Genomic DNA, 20,129 nt, shown 5'->3' on the forward strand with positions numbered 1-20,129 from the left:
GATTCTGACACCTCCTTCCGCAACTCTCGTAACTGTTTACAAGATCAACCATCCCAACAACCCCGAAATTCGCATTGTTGATAGTTCTGTGGCAGTTGTCCAAACCTCGGACTGTATTTGAGTTTCGAGTAGCCAGTGCCAAGATCCCCAAGATTTGATCGCCCGACGGGTCCACACCGGAGATGGATAGCCGTGTTGATACGTCCGCCAAACAACCTCCGACCAAGGACTACGAGTTAGAGGTTGCTATCGCCGGTTGTTCTTCTTCAGACAGCACTGAATCAGTCCATGATAACTACGACGATCGGTTCGACGTCGACTTTAAGGATACGAGTAGCTTTGGCCGGAGGCGCCATTGGTGGAGTCGGTGGTTGATGCGGGGCAGGCGACCGAGAATATACTCTGCGGGCGATGGGCAGATAGACGCAGAGAAGTTGAAGGATGATGACGTCCCACTACTTGTGCCGGAGAGCCCCCAACCTCCGAGGAAAAGGAAACGGCCGATGGCATGGTATGATTGTTGCATCTATGGCGGTGTTACCGGGACGGGTATCTTGTATGTGACCTCTTCCTCCTTCAACCTGGTGATTCAAACTAACAGCTGTTTTTACAGGGCGGTTCTGCTCCTCATAAATCTTGTACTTGGTGCAACGACCGTCCTCCAACATTCAAACATTGATACAACGCTAGATAACTGGGGGAGGCCTGGGTCGGGAACGGAGGGTTTGGCTTTTTATCCTACTGACTTCACACGCGATATCACACCTATACCGTGCCACTCGCACAACGACTATTGGCGGAGGGTGCCCCTCTTCTCGGCCCTTCGCGCTGGATGTACCAGTGTGGAAGCAGATGTATGGCACTTCGGCGACGACCTATATGTCGGCCACAACACCGCTTCGTTGACTCAAAATCGAACTTTCCAATCACTCTACGTTAATCCTCTCGTCGACATCTTGCATCGCCAGAACCCGGACACGGAATTTTACAACGGGACTAGTCATGGAGTGTTTGACACCGACACAGAAAAGACACTGACTTTATTGGTTGATGTCAAGACCTCTGGTCCGGAAACATGGCTTTGGGTTCTGAAACAGTTGGAGCCACTTAGAGAGAGGGGGTGGTTATCGTTCGTCGAAAATTCCACTGTTCATATCCGACCTGTAACGGTCGTCGGAACTGGCGAAACTCCATTCGATGTCCTTATCGCCAACTCCACCTATCGTGATGCCTTCTTCGATGCGCCTTTAGAAACCATGTGGGAAGACGAGGAAAACGCCCCAGAGACAACGCCCATCCAGAGAAAGGGTCAAGGGCTCGCCGGCACAACCGAAGATTCAGAGTTCCATGCTCTGAATTCATATTATGCATCGGTGTCCTTTGGCAAGGCTATCGGGACAGTGTGGGGCTGGAAATTGAGTCCGAACCAGATGAAGACTATCCGAGGCCAGGTAAGGGGTGCCCATAGGAGAGGATTGAAAGCTAGATATTGGGACCTCCCCAGCTGGCCAATTGGACTGAGGAATTATATTTGGGGTGTGTTGGTGGAGGAAGGAGTGGACATCTTGAACGTAGACGATCTGAGAGCGGCGGCCAGGCATGTTTGGTGAGCAGACCTAGAGGATTTAACTGCATGAAATCAGGGCGAAGGTGAATGGGGTTTTGATCTTTGAATTTACAGCGGGCGAGAAGGCGCCTTGGAACGTCGGGAATTTATACAGGGCTTGGTTAGGGTGGCTTCGGATGGTTTGCATGGCGCTTATGGCGTAGTTATGGCGTATATCTTTTCAAGGTATTATATTTCGATTGCATGGAAATGAAGTATTAGATCGTTAGATGTTGGTGTGCCTAGAGAGGTAGCCACCTGGTAGGCAATGCGAATATACAGAAGCATTCTCCTTTGCTACAACTACCAGCCTAAATAAGTCTTCCCTCGCCCTGCGATGCAAAGTGAAGTGCATAGGTCAGGTTTCCCGAAATTTACCCGAGTTTCCCGCACTAAGCCGCCTTTAGAACGTCGCTTAGCTTCACAACCCCGCCAAAGTCATCACCCTCAATCCGTACCAAAAATCACGACTTTGCTGTCCAACTTGCTACGCTATCACACTGAGCCACGACTTGAAATCGAGCATTTCAACAGACAAATGGCTCCTCACCAGCCCCGCCATTAATAATGGTCTAACATAGATTTTCGCTATGGCGGAACTGCGAGATGCAATGATGGGGTGGGTGCTGGGCGAGATCAGAAGCACGAATGACGAAGGTCAGTTTTTCTGATTGCCACAAATCTTCCTCAGCTCTGTTTCGAGCATTTTGGCGAGCGCGGGCGCTCTCCTTAGGCGAGAAGAGGATTGGTTGTAAATCGAGGTTGGAGACTGTTTATATACGACGGCGAAGCAGGAATTCCTGCCGATGCGTCTTGGGGCATTTGGTGCAGTGGTCGAGTCATTGCTATCGTTTTGTCGCGCCGCCTGGACTGGTATCGCTTGCTAATACCAGCGTTATATCACGTGCCTTCCCCTCCTATCTATGTCTTCCATACCCCCTATCTGAGTTATTTTGTTCCATTCGGATGAGTCTAGCAGGGAACTAATGATAATGGCGGCCACTAGGCATCTCGATCAGCCGCATGTTCGAAAATCTCGAGAACCGTTTTACTGGCCACCCTGAAGTCAAACCTTTTGTCTGGCAAAGCCTTGTGGATCACAAGGATGTTGTGTTGGGAGATGGCAAGGCGGGCCTGGCATTAAGGAAATTGACTCTGGATGATGTCTTAATCTTGGGGCTCGGACGCAGCACTATTAAGATTCAGCCCTTCCCCCGGGATGAAAGACCTCCGCAAGGACAAATGAACGGCGATCATGCAACACCCACGACGGCGGTTATTACCCCCCCTCTTCCCGATCAATGGCCCTCCAACACCACATCTACGCCAGCCCAAGAACCTGGGCTATCACCTAAGAATAGCAGTGGTCAAATCTTCGAATTCACATCTGCACCTACGGCTATCCAACCCCCTAAAAAGCGTCGTGGCCGGCCGCCAAAGATCAAAACGAAATTACTAGCAACTACACCTGTAGCACCACCGATTAACGAGGCACCAAGGCGTAGAGGCCGACCACCCAAATCCAGACAGAATTTGAGTACGCCAGGAGCATTGTCAGTAGCCAATGTCGAGGGATACCATGGAACGTCAAACTATCCTGCTCCAAATGAGCTCACTGAGGCCACTGCCGAGGAGTATTCGAGTAGCTTCAGCGCTCGCGATAGCAATAGCCCAACCGCAGTCTCAGGCACCCTGGATAGTTCTGCAGATGTTGCAGATTCTGCATTGACTCCGCAAACCCCCAGAGAGACTCGACTGAGACCAATACGTGCAACCCCTCAGAAATCTGCTCATTTTACTTCTTGGGAGGATATGCAGCGCCATGAAGGAGTTGCAGGGGTGTATAATGATCATGAAGCCGCTCGCAAGCGACGACTCAAAAGCATATTCTGCGGGTCGAAGTCAACCGTTCTGGTATTCAAGTCGGGCAAATTGAGAGACCCCCAATGGCTAGGGACGCATATGGGCAGTTGGGTAGAGCCTCTCGCGACTAGAATGGCTGAATCTGTCATTCAGCAGGAGGATACAGCGCAAACGCCTTCAAGCAAGAGGAAAAAAGTGGACGACAACGTCAAATCGGATGAGCCGATGGCTGAGCCGAAACCAAAGCGAAAATGCCAGCGCAAATCTGCCGAACCGGCAGGTGATGTGTCAACGACGATCGAGCCTTTTGGAATCAATGAAGGACAACCTGCAAGCAAGCGGAAGAGGGCTGGTAGCATTGACCAGTCGCCCACTCGGACCGAAGATACGCCATCGAATAAGAGGGCACGACGAAGTATATCTTTGATTGCAGGAGTTGATTCCGGCCCAGAACAAACCGCAAAGTTATCTGGTATCACGCCGGATACTACCATAGTACAAGAGTACAATCCGGCGAATAACGAGTCTGAGGCCTCGACTTCGCAACCGCCCACACTTTCCAGCCAGGGTCCTGAAGGAGGTGACTCTCGTTACATATCGTCCCATACTGGAGCTGACGTCGAACGACGTTTACAATTTCAACCTGTACAAGGAAACTCTGCACTCCGCCCATATACCTCCATACACCAAGGTCAACAACCGCCCGAATATGGCCCACATCTCAGACCTAGCTTTGTCCCTAATGGTGCATATTACAACCCGTATCTTTCGTCCGTGACACAGCCTGTCTCCTGGGATATTCAGGCACAAGCAACAAATCAAAATATCCGGGCATATCGATCACCATATGGAGCGCCTACCCCGGAAGTCGCAAACTTTAGGCAATCTCCTGTACGCTCAACCAGCGAACTATGGCCGTCTGCAATGCATGATGCTCGTCCAGCGTTGGCCAACTCCGTTTCTCCTTTAGGACCTACTACGCCGCAAATTCCCATCTCAGCTCCTGCATCTGTGGCACACCCGCAAGTAGACTTCACTAAGCACCAGAATGTTACTATGTCATCTCAGCCTCATCATGAAACCACTGCCTCGCAGCCTATGGACGAAGCAGCTTCGAAGCCGATGGTGGATGAATCAGGCCCTCGCAGAGGGTCCTTCTCGAGTACCAACTTCATAAGCAGAGAGGAGCAGGCTCAATTCTTTAGTCCACGGCATGTCTCTCCGGGTCAATTAAGCCAGCGAGCCTCGTCTCCCAACCCCAACCCACAGGTCGAGAACTTATCGAAACACACCGCCAAACCGGCCGACGTCTCGAAAGGTTCTTCGAACGCGGAAAAGGATGCCCAAAGAAATGGAATAGAAGCTGCACTACTCCTTGCTGCATCAACGCCCATACCAAGCGATGTTGTCCGACTTGCTGCTGTATACAAAGCCGCCGTTGGAAACTTATTGCTCTCCGCAGATAAATCTACGGTAGAATTCTTCGGCCTAGATCAGTTCCCACCCCAAGTCCCAAAGATCCTTCTCCCAATCTCTAAGATGCATTCGAATCCAATCACATCTGTGAGTGGTTCATATCCAATGGAAATTCGGATCACAGCAAATGAAGATGGCATTACTACTACTCACTGCTTCCAATTTGCATCCACGCCGGAGGCTTACGAGGCCGCGAGCAACATGAGAGCCAAGCTGGTCACAGCCAAAATCGCATTCCAGTTCCGCACTGGCGAGTTATATCAAATGTCTGCAGAGGCTAAGGAGGATATTACAAGGCCCTATAAGTGCGACAAATGTGGCAATACATTCAAAAACAAAGGGGGTTTGGAATATCACGTGACGCGGTCTCAAACAACATGCAACCCCAGCCATGACCCCTCCTCTATAGTCAAACGACGCGGACGACAAATCAAGAAACGAGAACAGATGGCTACAGACTCTATGTCCGAAAATGGGCAGTCACAATTCATGCAGCATAAGATTCTACAAGGCCAACATGAGTTTCGCAAGGCGACCAAACGGTCTGATAGAGCATCTTCTGATAGTGATGACTCTATCCTAGAATGGGCCGAGCAACATGCAACTACAGGGACGAAAGCAGTGTATAGGCAACCATCCATACCTGCATCTACGCAGGGCCTGTCAAAGTCCAAAAAGCCTAAAGTGCCGCTTCGCTCGCTAGCAGGAGAAGCATCCATGTGGCAAGAGATTGCGCAGGATATTTTTCCAGATACAAGTATAGTTGAACGCTCTCACCTGGATGTGGCGAACAATCAGTATTTCCAGCAGATAATACTCAACTTGGTACATGGCAATGGGGGATTGTTTTCTGGAGACAAGGGACTTTGGTTCGCTTTGGTAGGTGCCTGGCTCAAGAGAAGTGACAAATCTAGCAACAATATTCCAGAGTCAAAATTCTGCCGCAAGGCCTTTGAAGATCTCATAGATGCTGGGAAGCTGGAAGTCTCGTCATTTTCATTCCGGGACAAGGCCAGCAGAGTTATTACTCGCAAAATCACGACAGTACCAGGATTTGACCTGCAATCAACACAATTTGAATTAATGAAGACGGCCATACAGGAAGCGCATCCCGAATTCTATATCCCAGCTGAGAATTCCCCTCCCGATACTGTTCTGTCCAGGTTACAAGCTATTGCTCGTCGGCAAATCGGAACGCCTAACGAGGTCGGTGATGAAATGGGAGTAATGGATCCCAACGACCCGGCGCATCAGCAAGTATCGTCACCATCTGATGACGAATTCATTACCGAGGATTTTTCGTTAGAACAGGAAGATAGCTTCGAAGAAGATGACGGAATCAGTGATGAGGATGAGTTTCAGCCCGAGGTAGGAAGGGGTAAAAGACGTCTAAAACGCGAACATCGCCCAGCTCAGGCCATGCGAAAGCGCTGGGCAGCTGCTAGGGCATCCGGTTTATCTTCACTCGCCAAAAATGCGGCCCCTATAGCACCAAGCTGGAGGCGTGTAGCGATGGCACAGGTACATAAATCTCAAACCGCGCGTAATACTCCTGTTGGGTTACACGGTTGGATACTGGGCACAGCAGTTCTCCCTAATCCAGAGACTGGAGCATGGGACCAAAGTCCAATTTACGTCAAGCAGCGCGCGCCACCAACCAAGAGACCACGACTTCCAGAGCCGATTACTTATATCCAGAGATCTAACGGAGCATGGGCTAACAGAGCATTTGGCCATGGTGTGAGCCCCATATTCTCGCGACGTCCACGCGGAAAAGAAGGGTTTTCTCCTTCTGCTAACCACTATCGGCGCAAAATCGACAACGGTTTTCGACCCATTCTGTACCGCGGGCAAGACAGGCAGCACTTGACGGTTGTGCCATCCAGGAGCTCCCTAGCTTCCGACACAGGTATATCTCAGTCTGAAGCCTTTTCCTTGGACCTTGAAGGAGCTATGGAACTTGACCAAACCGAACTTGGACTTAAGAAACGAGGTGCGGTGTCACAATCTTTGGCAGAAGATGAATATTCAGATAGTCTACGGGCCACAATCCGAATGCCAAAAGCTGCCGGTCGACCCGCTCGTGCTTATGCTTCAAGAGCACCCAGACAAGCATCAACGCGACGTAGGTCTAATTTAGTTGGCGATGACTTTGACCTGGAACCAGTCGATTTCCCCAGGGTGGCTCAGCCCAACCGTAGGACCAGGACATCGTTAAAAGCTGCAGAGGCTCTGGATGAAATCGAGCTGCTAGGTTCATTTAAGCCGAAGGAACCTAGTATTGGCGCACCTATAAACCCTGGGCTAATGACGTTGCCCAGTTATTTTGGCCTTGGTCGTTCCATTGTCCAAGCGGACGAGCAGCAGAGCGCTGAATGCTTCCAAAGCCATCAAAATCTCCAATTCGTCGACCCCAACGTCATTTCCCAATCTTGCGATCTCGGCGAGGGTTCCTGGACCTGCGATGGAGGGTCAACTACTTCGCAAACCATTCAACTTAAATGGCGAGATAGTGCTGCATTCACAGTGGAGAACCTTCCATATGATGAGCTCGAGACTGAAACCGAAGAAGTTGAAGTTCCCAGCCAGCCTAGATCCCGATATCAGAAGAAACGACGAGTTGAATCTAGCTTTGTTTCGCTCAACCGCAAGGATGCTGGAGGGGAAAAGTACTCGAAGAGTCGGCCACAAACAGCTCTCCCTGAGGATTTTGAGGGCGTGCTGGAAGATCCCACACAAGCGGCATCAGTGTTCGATGTACAGGTGGCAAAACAACTTGTTGGGTTTCACCGAGCAGAATCACGGAAGATGGGCGGTAATATGACTCCAGACCTTGAACGACGGTTCGTTGCCGCTGTCATCACTGTTCAAGTTTTGACTGGTGGTCTTGAAGGGAATATTGACTGGGTCCTGATTGCGAACATCTTCACCGAGTTTTCTATCACCTTCCTTACGAAAACCTGGGGCCAGCTACGGACCAAGATGCCTGATATTGTCGAGCATATCACTGAGGACTTTCGAGATGCTTTTCCTGAAGCCTACCGAAGAGGTGAAGTTCCGCCAATTAATTACGACAATCTTATAGATTATGATTGGAATTCGGTGATTGACTGGGTAACGCGAACTATTAATCCTACCCTTGACGCACAGTCGGTTACTCTTCCCGCAGACCGTAGGGAACTTAAGCAGCAATACCATGTCACTGAAAGTGTTGGTGACGTGAACAATTGGAGGGACTCTTTCTTTGGTCTTACGACAGCTATATACAAACGTATCGATATGGCTGCTGCAATTCCATCCACAATTTCTATACGGCGTCAACAGGGATCTGGGAAACTTGACGATATAAAACTTGACGATTTCACCCTCGCCAAATCTTGGGTGCGAGCTGCTGCCGTCACCCCCGAAGAACTCTGGGATCAGCGAGTAGCAGCGGCGAAGCTCAGCGAGTTAGGTCTCCCTCTGGTTGAAAAAGCACTCCAAGCACTTCTAGGTGCGAAGGTACTTGTCCACCGTTCCAAAGGCCGCGTTACGCCCGGGCGGAGTTACGAAGGTTCTGATGCATTCGCCGCACCTCTAAGGAAGCATATCAACAACCAGCAGTTCATCGACGCTTTGAACTTCAAGAAATTTCTTGATGATGAGTTCTTCCAAGGAAAAGATCGTACTGTTACTGTGGATTATATGGCAAATGAAGGAACCTTGATGTGCATTACAAGCTTACAGGCCCATGGCCGCATCGAACTCCACGGCGTCGATGTCCCGATGAACAAATTCGGTCTCACGGGTGGCGGTTACGAGACGAAAAAGATCCCAAGGGAGAAGTTGAGGTTTACGATCGATATGAACCCTACTTCTTCATATGTGTACAACCAAGACATCGAGCTGCTGCGCAAAGCCGAACAAGTTGAGCCGCTCGGAGCAGGCAGCCAGGGCGAACTCCCTGCCTGGATCGGCATCACCGGAGCCCTAATAGAGGATCTATGGAAAAGAGTTGTGGCTTCTATTTCCCAAGTTGTTACTCTCCGTGCCGGTATTCCTCTCGATGCCTTGAAAAATGTATTCGCACCAACACTAGAGGAGTGGGAGCTGAAGCGCTTTATGGAGTGGGGTGTCGAATTGGGGATCTTCGAGAGGCTTCACGAGAGAATTGACGGATGGACGGTTTCGGAGTGGTGGTGGTTGGCGGTGGCGAAGCTCTGTGAGAGATGAGAGATTTATTGTATTATTAGTAACGACGGTGGGGTTTTGGGGTTTGGAGTTCAGAGCGCGAAGCATCATGGGAGAGAAGCATTTGCATTGGTTTGGGTGTATGGCGCTATTTTGCTGCATTTGACACGTCACTGGAGTTGGCGGTCAAAATATTGCGGCTTTTTCGAGCCTGGGTGCATACAGCGGTGAGCCTATGCCTCATAGATTAGCAGCATAGGCAGATTATTCTAGATAGCCTAGCTACCTAGTTATGCAGCGGCTGTTGGCCGACCTGGGCTGTTTATACGATAGATAAATATACAAAAATTAATATGCACTATTTCAGTTTAGAATCCGGTATGATACGTGTAGATAGCTGCCGTTAAACAACATCTTAAGGGGCCAAGCCTTGGAAAAGGGGGGCTGATCATGTGATATGGCGCACCTCCAACTACTATCAATTCTCCTATCACTACTCTACCCTACTCTACCCCAAAAGACGATTTCCCCGACTATAGACTTCGAGTCAATATATGTGATAGATGAAGTGGAATGTACTTTAAACATATAAAGCATCGTAACGGTATTAAGGATGTCCATGACCATACTTTATATTGATATCTACTGCCCCAATTCACTTATATAGTATCCAATACGAAATTGATGCGGCTCTAGAACGTGTTCTTTCTTGATAAGGTAATGTAAGAGACCGGTAGTATCTCAGAAGCGCCAAACTCCAAACCCCAAACTTCAAATTCATCACGATCCGCCGATGCCTGTCATAACCCATTTCCATATTGTCGCGTTCTTATGCGCCAAGTAAGACTTTTAGTACCATCGCCACGAGAACGATCACTACGCCAGCAATGGCTCTGTCGATCCAAATTGGTAACTCATTATCTGAGCGCCTTTGAGCTAGTTGTGCTTGTTGCGCTTGATATGTGCTACTCGGTGGTTGCGGTACTCGAGGTTGTGTCTGAAGAGGTTGGGAGCCCGTCGGTTGAGGTACGCTTTGTGCAGGCCTCGCTGGTGGATATGAACTGGCCTGCTGACCATTTGACGTAGCAGGAAGCCCATCCGTTGTAGTCCTCACAAACCCCTCCGCAAGTTCAGCCTCAGTCTCCCCATCCCCCTCGGCCTTCTTATTATTCCCCATCTCATCCTTCCAACCCATTTTCAGCTCACTAGGTACCTCCACTTTCTCCTCCACTTTCTCCCCTGCTCTCTCCTTCTCCTTGACGGCCTCCTCGCATTCGGCCAGTATCTCGCGATTACTCTTCTCGCACATACTGCATTTCCACGCCCCGCTCACCTCTGCAATTCTCTCCCTCTCTACCTTACTACATTCCAGCCCACCCAATTGCCCTCTTGCATCCGTTTCCATGAAGCTCCTCAATGCCACGAGCGCAGTGCGGATTCCCCACGCAGGTTGCCAGGTCTCTTCATGGTGCCCACTGATACTGAGGCATATCTCGCGGTTGGCTTCAAAGCGACCGGATGGCGTGAGGAAACGGAAGGAAGGAGGTCGTAGTGGGTATGTTGGAGGTAGGACTATCCGGCCGTGGTAGATACCGTTTGCGAAAGCGGAGGAGGGTGGACCGCGGAGTGTGAAGTGCCATTCGAAGAGATCGGAGTCGGTGGCGGGGGAGGCGTGGTAGTCTGCGGAGGGGGATTGTGATATCTCTGCTGCTTCACGGACTAAATGGCAATTAGAATAAGAAAGTTAGCTGAAAGCTCTAGAAGATAGATGCAAATATGGGACGAGCTGGCCGAGGGAGCTTACGTATTCGTTTAATGGTAGGGGATTTGGAGTTAAACCTTGGAGTCGCCATAATCGACGGGTTCGCGTTCCTTTCAAATAAAATCGAAAAGAAGAGGCCCCGCGGGTGATAAATTGAAAAGGACACTCCTTATTCTGTATTGGAGTTGAAATAGATATGGATAGTTGTGATGTTGGTTGGTTTACCGGTATGTAGTCTATGTCTGAGGTAAGTGATGATTGCGATAAGTCGCGGCACACGTGCGATAAGGCAATTTGACCACGTGGTGTCATATCACGTGACTAGTTAATAATGGGGTGGATTCAGCTACCTTCTAATATGTATGTATGTATGATATATGATACTGAAAAACGTCGCCTAGTTCTGCCAAAGTTGTGCCCTTAAAACACGGGTCAGGTGACGCTAGAGGCTGTGTGTATATCGCATTCTTGGGCGACTTTGGTGTAAATCTCTTTTCGCCAGTATTATAAGGCCGAACGGCTATTACCTAGATATAAATCTGATATCGTATAAATATCTTACTAGAATTAGAATTGAGGTATTCAAGTCACGCGAATATCTCACTAGAATTGAGGTATTCAAGCTGTATGAATATCTTACTAGAATTTGAGATATTCAAGTCGTGTAAATATCTAACCGAAATTAAGATATTTACGATATCTATTCTCTGGGTAAGGCTCGTATAAAAATAGCTCCAAATGCCCCTATCATCAAACATATCTAATTGATTCATATACTGGGTGGGGTATGATACACATGATACATATACAACCCAACACACCAAAACGCCGTCCCAAATTCCACAAATTCTCGTCAATCCACCCCATCATCATAGCCGTCCCATTCTCTTGTATCGTCCTTCTGCCTGGGCCCTGTATTACCCAGTAGAGCGTTCGTAACGAGGCCAACCTTTTGAATCTTCTGGGGCCATCCAACAGGAAGTTTACGGTCCAAAGAAAGCTGTTCACCCTCATCTTCATCGCTGCTGATATCTTCATAGTGATCGTCTCGGTTTCGACGTGGTTGTAGAGTTTGCAAGGAAACGTTATTTGACCCTGTCAATTCCACTCCACCCGCATCGTGGTACTGATCTGGCGTCCGCCCCAGTACTCTGTCTGCTTTGGATTGTACTCTGGCAGGATATGAAGACACATAGTGTCTTCCAGCTCCATCAGGCGCCCGACTCGTGGGCGGCTCTGGCGATAGGGGTTCACCCCAACCTGCAGCATGCTCGATTCGACGTTGAGCTTCTCGCTCTCGAGCGATTCGATTTCTAGCTTCTAACCATTTCGGGCTCGGCTCCCAACTCCATCCATCCCCAATGGTAGTGCGAATCGGAAATAGCCACAGCGCCTTCCTCGTTCCAAACAAATGGAGTAAATTCTTCCTCCATCCAAGATCAAATGCACTCGGTAGCTTCTCAGCATCTTGCTCATCTAGATATTCCTCGTACCGTTCACGTGCTCGCTGGCGTTCATATGCATCGTATGTTTGATGCCTAGGCTCGCCTTGGTATACATCTCCACCTTCAGTTGTTCCCATTCTTGAGCTTCCATCTGGATGTAAATCGGTCATCGGCTGGCCATATTCCGAGCCATTGCTCCCATGGTTCTGAGGAATATGTTGGTGCTGCAAAGATTTCCGGAGCGGCGATAGATATCGAGTTTTCTCCAAACATTCAATCGTCGTCTGCCCTCGCGAGGCCAACAGAATATGCCACCCCGTAAATCCTGCTAGGACAAGGCCAATAATCCCAGATACGACAGCCAGCATGACATAGTTGATGGGCATCAACGATTCTGTATATTCCCCATCGTTCAATATCTCCCTCCAGACCCAAGTTGCTGAGACCGCAAAAGACAGGAAGCAGAAGAGTGTCGTGTAGCCAAGGAAGAGGAGGAAGGCTTTGTAATTCCGTAATCCGACACACGTTGCCAACCATGGGCAGTGATGATCCATTTTCAGAACACATGTTTTGCAGGTCGAGCAGTGATGTGCGCGATCGGGTTTCCGGGTCTGGCATTTCTTGCAGTAACGCAGCTCTCCATTCGATTTGACGGTGAAGTTTGTAGCGTTGGGTGTATGCGTGGGGAGGGCGCTGTAGCCATTATTTCCAGTTGTCGTACCCGGACTCGTAAATACCGCCGTTGTGTAGGACCAGTTGAGAAGGATATAAAACGTAATTCCGAGTAAAGAGGTTCCTCTTCCTACGCCGCCATCAGCAATCTGCCTATAGTCGTAACTCCCTACAACAGAACGACATACCTATCCATGCGCTCTGCGCAGGCAAGAACCCAATTGTCGCTTCTACCCACACAGCCCACGTCGTAAGAGAATACACAAAGACAAGAGGGAAATAAGTCGCTCCCAAGCAACAGTAGCGTTCACATTTTCTAGCCCAGCGGCGAGACATGGCAACTGGTGATCGAGATGGACTTTGTTGTGGAGAGGCGAGCGCCGCCATCACTCATCAACAGCGAGGCTGATGCGACAATATCATAAGGGCAAACCGCGCATCCGGGACAGTAGCTAGGCAATCAGGAGCATAAATATAGAGGCTATAATGGCGAGCGTGTAATACTAAGGAGGCTTCGTCACTTGCAGGATCCGTGTTGCGTGGTTGTAGTCGGTGAGATTGGGAACGCCGAGTCGAGGTTTCCCGAGTGCTGAGCAATGCAATGCGCCAAGATTGCCTTGCAGCTCCGCCATGTGGGTTGCTACAACGTACATAAAAGTATTTTTATACAAAGTAAGATCTAACAAGCTTAATACACCAGATGTTTCTGCGCTTGCTAATATCCTCACTAACAGCATCACTTTCCAACTACTTCCTACGGGAGACCAGCTGGACTCTAGGCTGTACAAAAGGGGGTTAGAGGCGCCACTGGAGAGCCACCAAATGGCACGACCACATACCACGTACTCCGCCTCCTTTTGAGTACCTTGCGGAATATTTTCATGCCCAAATCTATAGAGACGAGCCTCATGATAATGGCTACTGGACTGTTGTACGGGGCAAGGCGCTCGAACGAATTTAGCAGTCACCAATGATACATCTGAGGCATCAATATCCAAATTTCCGGCGCTTGAGGTACACATCCATGGCGCATTCTTGGGCAAATTTGGTGCAAAACTCTTTTCGCCATATTATAAGGCCAAACGACCACGAATATCTGACTGAAATTGAGATATTTACACTACTTGAATATCTCAGTTTTGGTGAGATATTCGCGCGACTTGAATACTTCAATTTTGGTTAGATTTTTATACTACTTGAATATCTCAATTTCGGTCAGATATAGAGGCCTGGAGAGAAGGCCTGATAAGAGGGGCTGGCTGCTATCCCGCTTTAAGTATTTAGACTACTAAGTCAGCGGAGCTAGGTCTCTAGGCAGGTATAAGGGCCTTATAATACTAGCGAAAACGGGTTTGCAGCCCAAGAATATGCAATACACTTCTAGGGTAGAAGCAATTTCCTACCTTCCTCCATTTTTAAACCTACGTTTTCAACTTATCATTCTTCCCTCCGTCCATTCTTCTTCTGCTAGCCATAGGTGCTACTATTGGCTAGCCCCAGCTAGATCTGCCACCATACGGATCATCATATTTGGAATTCTATTATTCTACCCACCTAGGTAGTTAGTAAAAGCGAATATACACATGGGCGCTGCGTCTCCTTATTTTTGCAAAGGCGTCTAAAAATCCTCTCCGGTATCGCTTATCAATCTGTTATTTTGGAGCTGCCTGCTCCTTCCCTAAACTTAGCTTAACCTACAAGCCAATGCCTCCTACTATCCAAGCCGATTATTTCGTGCTACTTGCTAGCTTGTTCGTATTTCCTATTATCTTTTATGTTGCGCCGTGTCGTCGACCTGGCCAGCCTCCAGCTCTATTCGCCAACAGTGAGAAAAGACGAGCTCCTGCCCCCTATTATCCTACTAAGTATCCCGAAGCAGATGGAGCTGCCCGGTTTTCGCCTCTCCTTTTGACGCTTCCGCTTGAAATACCGCGCCTTCACTTGCATGTTGGGAGCACCAATTCCCGTGTACTGGCCATATTGTGTTTACTGTTGTCTCGGCACGTCGCAGTAGCCCAATCCTTTGTCTCGCCTTCTTTCTCACCAGTCCTGACGAGTCGTTCCTCCTTCTATTCTACGCAAGTTTTTTCCAACACTTCATCCATCATCAGCTACAGGCCACCAGTCAAGATGCCACCGCGTCTTTCGAATACACTGGGGGAGCCTGATGAAGAGCCGACATTCTGTGATAAGTGCAACCTGAAGTTCAAGACGTGGATGGCCTACCACGCTCACAAGATCTCCCACCCAGACCACCGCGATTTCACGTGCGCCATCTGTTCTAGGGACTTTGCGTCAGAGAAGGCATGCGAACGCCATTATGGCTTGGTCAGTTCATTGTTCTTTACCAATCTATTATATCTCATGTACAGTGGACTGATATGACATAGTCGCACCCCGCGAAACAGCAGCTATCATGCCCTGGATGTCAAACCGTCTTCACCCGCCTCGGTGGCCTCATCAGTCACATTGAGAGTAAACAATGCTCTTCGCTCGTGGTTCCTGATTTCAAAGAACGCCTTGAGGAGAGAAAAGTATTCTACGACAACCATGCCGAGGTCCGAACCCACCTGGGCACAAGCATAACTACCGGCAATCTGGGTGATCATACTGCTCTACCAATCTTCTCAAAGCAGCGTCCTTTTGCTATTGAGGAAAGCAAAGGTGGTAATGAGAAATACGGTGAGTTGGCTCCGATCTCCTTCCACCGGCATTGTAACCAAGCTAACGTTATTTCATCCAGTGGCTCAGGCTGGCTCATCTCAAGCTTCTTTCGAGCTGCTCTCGCTGGAGACCTCGCTCAAAGCTGACGTTCCTCTCAGCGCCAATGATGATCTCATGAGCTTTGATGATGCATCTCGAATCCTCAATGCGCCATGGGACTCATCAGACCCCGAAAATCCACCAGGCATTTTGTTTGAGAATAGTGGCCCTCCAAGTGCCAAGCAGGCAACATCCGACTTCAACATTCACTTTCCTCCGTTGGGGGGTTACGAAACTACTATCGTCGAAACCGCTGCTACCTCTCAGGGTGGCAATGTCCGTGGTATTAAGGAGTCCCATTCCAACGCCCCTCAGCCCATGCCGGCTTCTATAGCAGATGCTAAGGAAAACACACCGTGGATTGTCAATGCTGATATGTCCTCTGACCCTTCCAACGATGACCGGACTTGGTCCTATAACCCTTCAAATCCCGAGTTCAATGTCGATAAGTTCTGGATTAGATCGATTAATAAATTCAAGTGTCCCCATAAGGGCTGCCCGTAAGTGCCACACCCACCCGTTCTATTGATATCTGTGTTGATTCGTGCATCAGGAAGAGTTTTGTCAAGAAGGGACAGTTCACCCAACACGTCAGCACTCATGCCAACCCCAAGGAAAATCTCCAGTGCCGACATTGTCTGAGGTGGTTTGCATCCGCAACTGCTCTCACCCAGCACTCCGAGTCCCAGGCAGTCAGATGCAACATCCGCGAGCGCAATGATTTTAATGCCCGTGTGGATGAGTTTACCGCCGGCACCGCAGCTCCAGTTGGACGACACGAAGACAATACCATTCGCTATGCTGTTAACAACCTCCGACCAGATGCTTCAGGCGCTGCCAATATTGTTGCTGCTCACAAAGCCGCCCTTCAAGCCAGCGATGAAGACACTGCGGAGTATTGGGAGAAGCAGCGGCCTGAATGGTAAGCTCGAAGCAGACTTTACGTTGCTGCTGGGTTCTGCCATGCTCATTGCCGGCGGCTTCATACACTGCAGACTCGAGTACTAGGCTTCCATACCCTCGCAATGCCTTTGTTGCTACATTTGGTTCTGCAACATTTTGTTCTTTGAAAGCACACTGAATCCAGCACATCACCCCTCCAGGATCACATCATTCCACTGGCAACTTTGCTCCCTACTATGGCTTTCTATTGATAACGTAGTTTAGTTTGCTTGTTGCCCCTTCGAATTGACATGATTAATTATCCTCCTTCTATTGGTATTTGTGCGAAGTCTTTATAAATCGAAGTGAATATGGTTCTCTCGGATTTTTCGACTCGCAGCTATGGCGCATTCTGATTAAAATTTTCACAACGCGTAGGTTTATGTCCAATCATTTATTCCCAATATAATTGCTCCGGCTCTTATTTATACTACTTTCCAGCTTCTGGCTAGTATAAGGGTTTCGGCTGCGCCGGGCTTTTGTATCCAATACTACCCTAAACTTCGTAATACTGGTGCGTATTAGCGTCTTGTGAGGCAATGCGACACTGCGGCACAGACCTCGGCAGCCTGGGCGAGTCGCTATTCAGCCAAGCAACTTAAAACACGCTGATGCGCGCGTACTTCTTGAGTCTTGACACTTCCAACTTTCTCACGCGACATCAACAAGCTGTCGTACAACGTATTGTTGGATAGCTATGTCTCTTGCCATGTCGCCGCTCAACGGCGTGGCGTGGTCCCTTTTCCTGGGCCTCGCTGTAGCAAGCGCCAGCCCGCCATCAACTCCCGCGAAAATCATGCTCAACACAGCGGCATGTAACCGCCTATCCCATAGCTCGACGCGGAGTTTACCGCAGCCCGAGCAATGCGTCCAAATCAAAGGCACTGAGTTTAAGGCTCTCGAATTCCTCACTTGGCCAATATGCGCAGACGGGTCGACTGCTGAGTTGGCGACTTTTGGTCCTGAGTCCCACGGCTGCGATCCCAACGTTGACGACACGCTTGATTTGCTAAGTATCTCCGACGCATATTCCTGTGTGGATTTGAAGGATGTTGGGAATTTTTCTTTCTGGTGCAGTGATGATGCCGAGACCTTGCCAGAACCGGAGTCTGATGAGGTGAATACGTCGAGGAAGGATATGACGAAGGAGGGGGGAATGCTCAAATATCCCAAGCCGAGATGCAACAAGCGTGATAAGCCCGAGCCTGAATATCACCTCCCAGACACATGCGTGGACATTACTGAGGGCTTCGGGTTATCATTCACACGCCCAGCGGTGTGTGCGAATGGCACCAACGCTCTAATTGCGGGGTTTAAGGGGAAAGGTTGTGATCCTACGTCGAAGCCGCTGCGCGACCCATTCACGAAGTGGTCTAATTTTATGGCTGGATTTTGTGTGCCGACGGACGAGATTAACAGTATGACATTCTGGTGTGATGGGCTTGAGGGGGTGGACATGCAGAAGCCGAATGCACCGAAGAAGGCGCCGTCGTCGAGTAATTTGGGGTTGATTTTGGGGTTGAGTATTGGGCTGGGTGGGCTGTTTGTCATTATCATGGGCTTGGTCGTGGCGTATAACATTAATTATCACTTTAGGATGAAGGTCAAGGTTAGTTGTTCGAGCCCGGTTATCATCGATGCTTGCACTGACATTCGCTCTAGGAACTTTTCGGAAGCGGGGATGGGTATATTTCGTTGTAAAGCGGTGTTTCCGTATACGCCTTCTATCAAAATTGCTCACATATGGCGACTTTCATTTAGGAACATTAGTTATAGTTACTTACGTGTATCATACTAGCTAAGCTACAGCCACAATTGAATAGTGATCGCCTCATAATTTACGAGGTTAATACTCGGTCAGTTCCTTCTCGTCCTCAGCTACATTTTATTTTTATCCTCCTCACTCTAATTATTCCCTGTCTATTCTCTCGTTTTAATCTTATTCATTCACGCACAAGGCCGTTTCACTCGCCATAACTTCCGCTTCCCTCTTATTTACTTTGATCTCCAGGAATAACACAGGCTATGCTCCCCCAGTATGATTCCCATTCGTTTATAAGTATATAAAGTTTCAATTTCTCCCACTGAGCCACTTCTCTTCTTTGAAACGTCTCCACACAAACTCACTCCAATCCAATTTTAAAAGGAAACACTACGAGGCATCATGTTTTCCCGCAGCTCCTCAATGCACCACAAATCCACAGGAAGCTCTCAGGCTCCCTCAGGAAGTAAGGCAGGCGGCCATGCCAAAACTGCCACCAGGCCAGTGACCCACATGCCTCCAAAGCTCGATGCTCCTTATGTATCATCATCCTCAAGCCGTCCAAACCCGACCCACTTACCCCCCCATCTTGATGTCCCCCATTCGTCCTCATCTTCAAGACACCAACATCCTACCCATCTGCCGTCTCACCTTGATGCCCGGTCATCGTCATCATCATCGTTAAACCATCGAAGTGCTACGAATCTAGCCCGCGACTCAAGGAGCCCAGCTCGCAATGCGACCAACTTGCATCGCGATCACGCAAACTCTCATACTCCCTCCGCTCCCCCGGCAGGCCCTGGCTATACCAATCCCCACGACATCGAAATGGCATCACGACAAACCAGAATCGAGTCCCTACCTCCGCATGAGCGCAAAGAGCAAGATGAGTGGGTGCAGAGTAAACTCAACTTACATTCGCATGTATGCCCGGTTGGGTTTTTATGGGATCGAATTGATGGCGGTTATATATGCCAAGGTGGAAGTCATCGAGTCACTGATGAACTGTTAGCTGACGGCCGTGGGGGCCTTTACGTCCCGGGGTTCCCACGACGAGGATCCCGTCGTATACCCTTACGACACGGCCGAGAGTGGCAAGGTCCCAAGTATCCTGAGGACTTTCAAAAGATGTACACTGAGATTGCGGCTCTTAGGGCAAATTTGTTGGCTAGGGGTAGGCCACTTTACCCTCATGGTCATTATGGAATATGATTCATGTTACGAGTTTTAGAAGGTGCTGCAGGTGTTTTATACGACTGCTGACGGAAATGTTTATCCTGATTTTATATCGTTGCTTCTCTTAACAAGATAATAAATACATGGGCTATGCCTGGCTTCAAAGTACAATATATTTCCTGATAAGCAAACTTTAAGTGATATCTCATTCGCCCTGTAAAACTGAGTTAACTTCCAGTTAAAACTATCCTCCTATTAGTACTCCAAGTTTTCTATTCATATAAATATCTAGCACTACAGCACGCTCACGAAAGTTTAACTCCTATTTACAGAAGTCGGATATTTCCAGATTAGTGCTGTATATGTTCACTTGAATAAAAGCAGCACCTTAAGTCAAGGGGCTAAGCGAATCCCGAGTAAAGCAGTTGAGACATTCAGATTAGCAAATCCCCTGATACAACAATAAATTATAAATTTCTAGACAAGATATAC

At 48.9% G+C, this 20,129-nt stretch overlaps 5 protein-coding genes across 5 annotated transcripts; 3 read left to right on the plus strand and 2 right to left on the minus strand.

Annotated features, from left to right (window-relative positions):
* Nucleotides 1–182: 182 nt before the first annotated feature.
* BP5553_09423 (uncharacterized protein) lies at nt 183–9,157 on the plus strand (the record flags this gene model as incomplete). Its single annotated transcript, XM_032018046.1, has 5 exons — nt 183–556; nt 614–1,451; nt 1,505–1,606; nt 2,188–2,263; nt 2,613–9,157. The coding sequence occupies 5 exons, from the start codon at nt 183–185 to the stop codon at nt 9,155–9,157; spliced, it is 7,935 nt and encodes a 2,644-aa protein (XP_031865953.1).
* Nucleotides 9,158–9,944: 787 nt separating this feature from the next.
* BP5553_09424 (UBC-like protein) lies at nt 9,945–10,968 on the minus strand (the record flags this gene model as incomplete). The annotated part of the gene is made up of 2 exons (XM_032018047.1): nt 9,945–10,834; nt 10,920–10,968. 2 exons carry the CDS (start codon nt 10,966–10,968, stop codon nt 9,945–9,947), a joined length of 939 nt encoding a protein of 312 aa, XP_031865954.1.
* A 762-nt stretch (nt 10,969–11,730) lies between these two features.
* On the minus strand, nt 11,731–13,381 carry BP5553_09425 (Palmitoyltransferase; the record flags this gene model as incomplete). Its single annotated transcript, XM_032018048.1, has 2 exons — nt 11,731–13,124; nt 13,183–13,381. The coding sequence occupies 2 exons, from the start codon at nt 13,379–13,381 to the stop codon at nt 11,731–11,733; spliced, it is 1,593 nt and encodes a 530-aa protein (XP_031865955.1).
* A 1,317-nt stretch (nt 13,382–14,698) lies between these two features.
* Nucleotides 14,699–16,683, plus strand: BP5553_09426 (uncharacterized protein; the record flags this gene model as incomplete). Its single annotated transcript, XM_032018049.1, has 4 exons — nt 14,699–15,322; nt 15,385–15,676; nt 15,738–16,257; nt 16,311–16,683. The coding sequence occupies 4 exons, from the start codon at nt 14,699–14,701 to the stop codon at nt 16,681–16,683; spliced, it is 1,809 nt and encodes a 602-aa protein (XP_031865956.1).
* Nucleotides 16,684–17,396: 713 nt separating this feature from the next.
* Nucleotides 17,397–19,673, plus strand: BP5553_09427 (uncharacterized protein; the record flags this gene model as incomplete). The annotated part of the gene is made up of 3 exons (XM_032018050.1): nt 17,397–18,308; nt 18,362–18,384; nt 18,878–19,673. The coding sequence occupies 3 exons, from the start codon at nt 17,397–17,399 to the stop codon at nt 19,671–19,673; spliced, it is 1,731 nt and encodes a 576-aa protein (XP_031865957.1).
* Nucleotides 19,674–20,129: the final 456 nt, after the last annotated feature.

Source organism: Venustampulla echinocandica (genome assembly GCF_003357145.1).
Source record: "Venustampulla echinocandica strain BP 5553 chromosome Unknown scaffold_10, whole genome shotgun sequence".
Taxonomy (NCBI): domain Eukaryota; kingdom Fungi; phylum Ascomycota; class Leotiomycetes; order Helotiales; family Pleuroascaceae; genus Venustampulla; species Venustampulla echinocandica.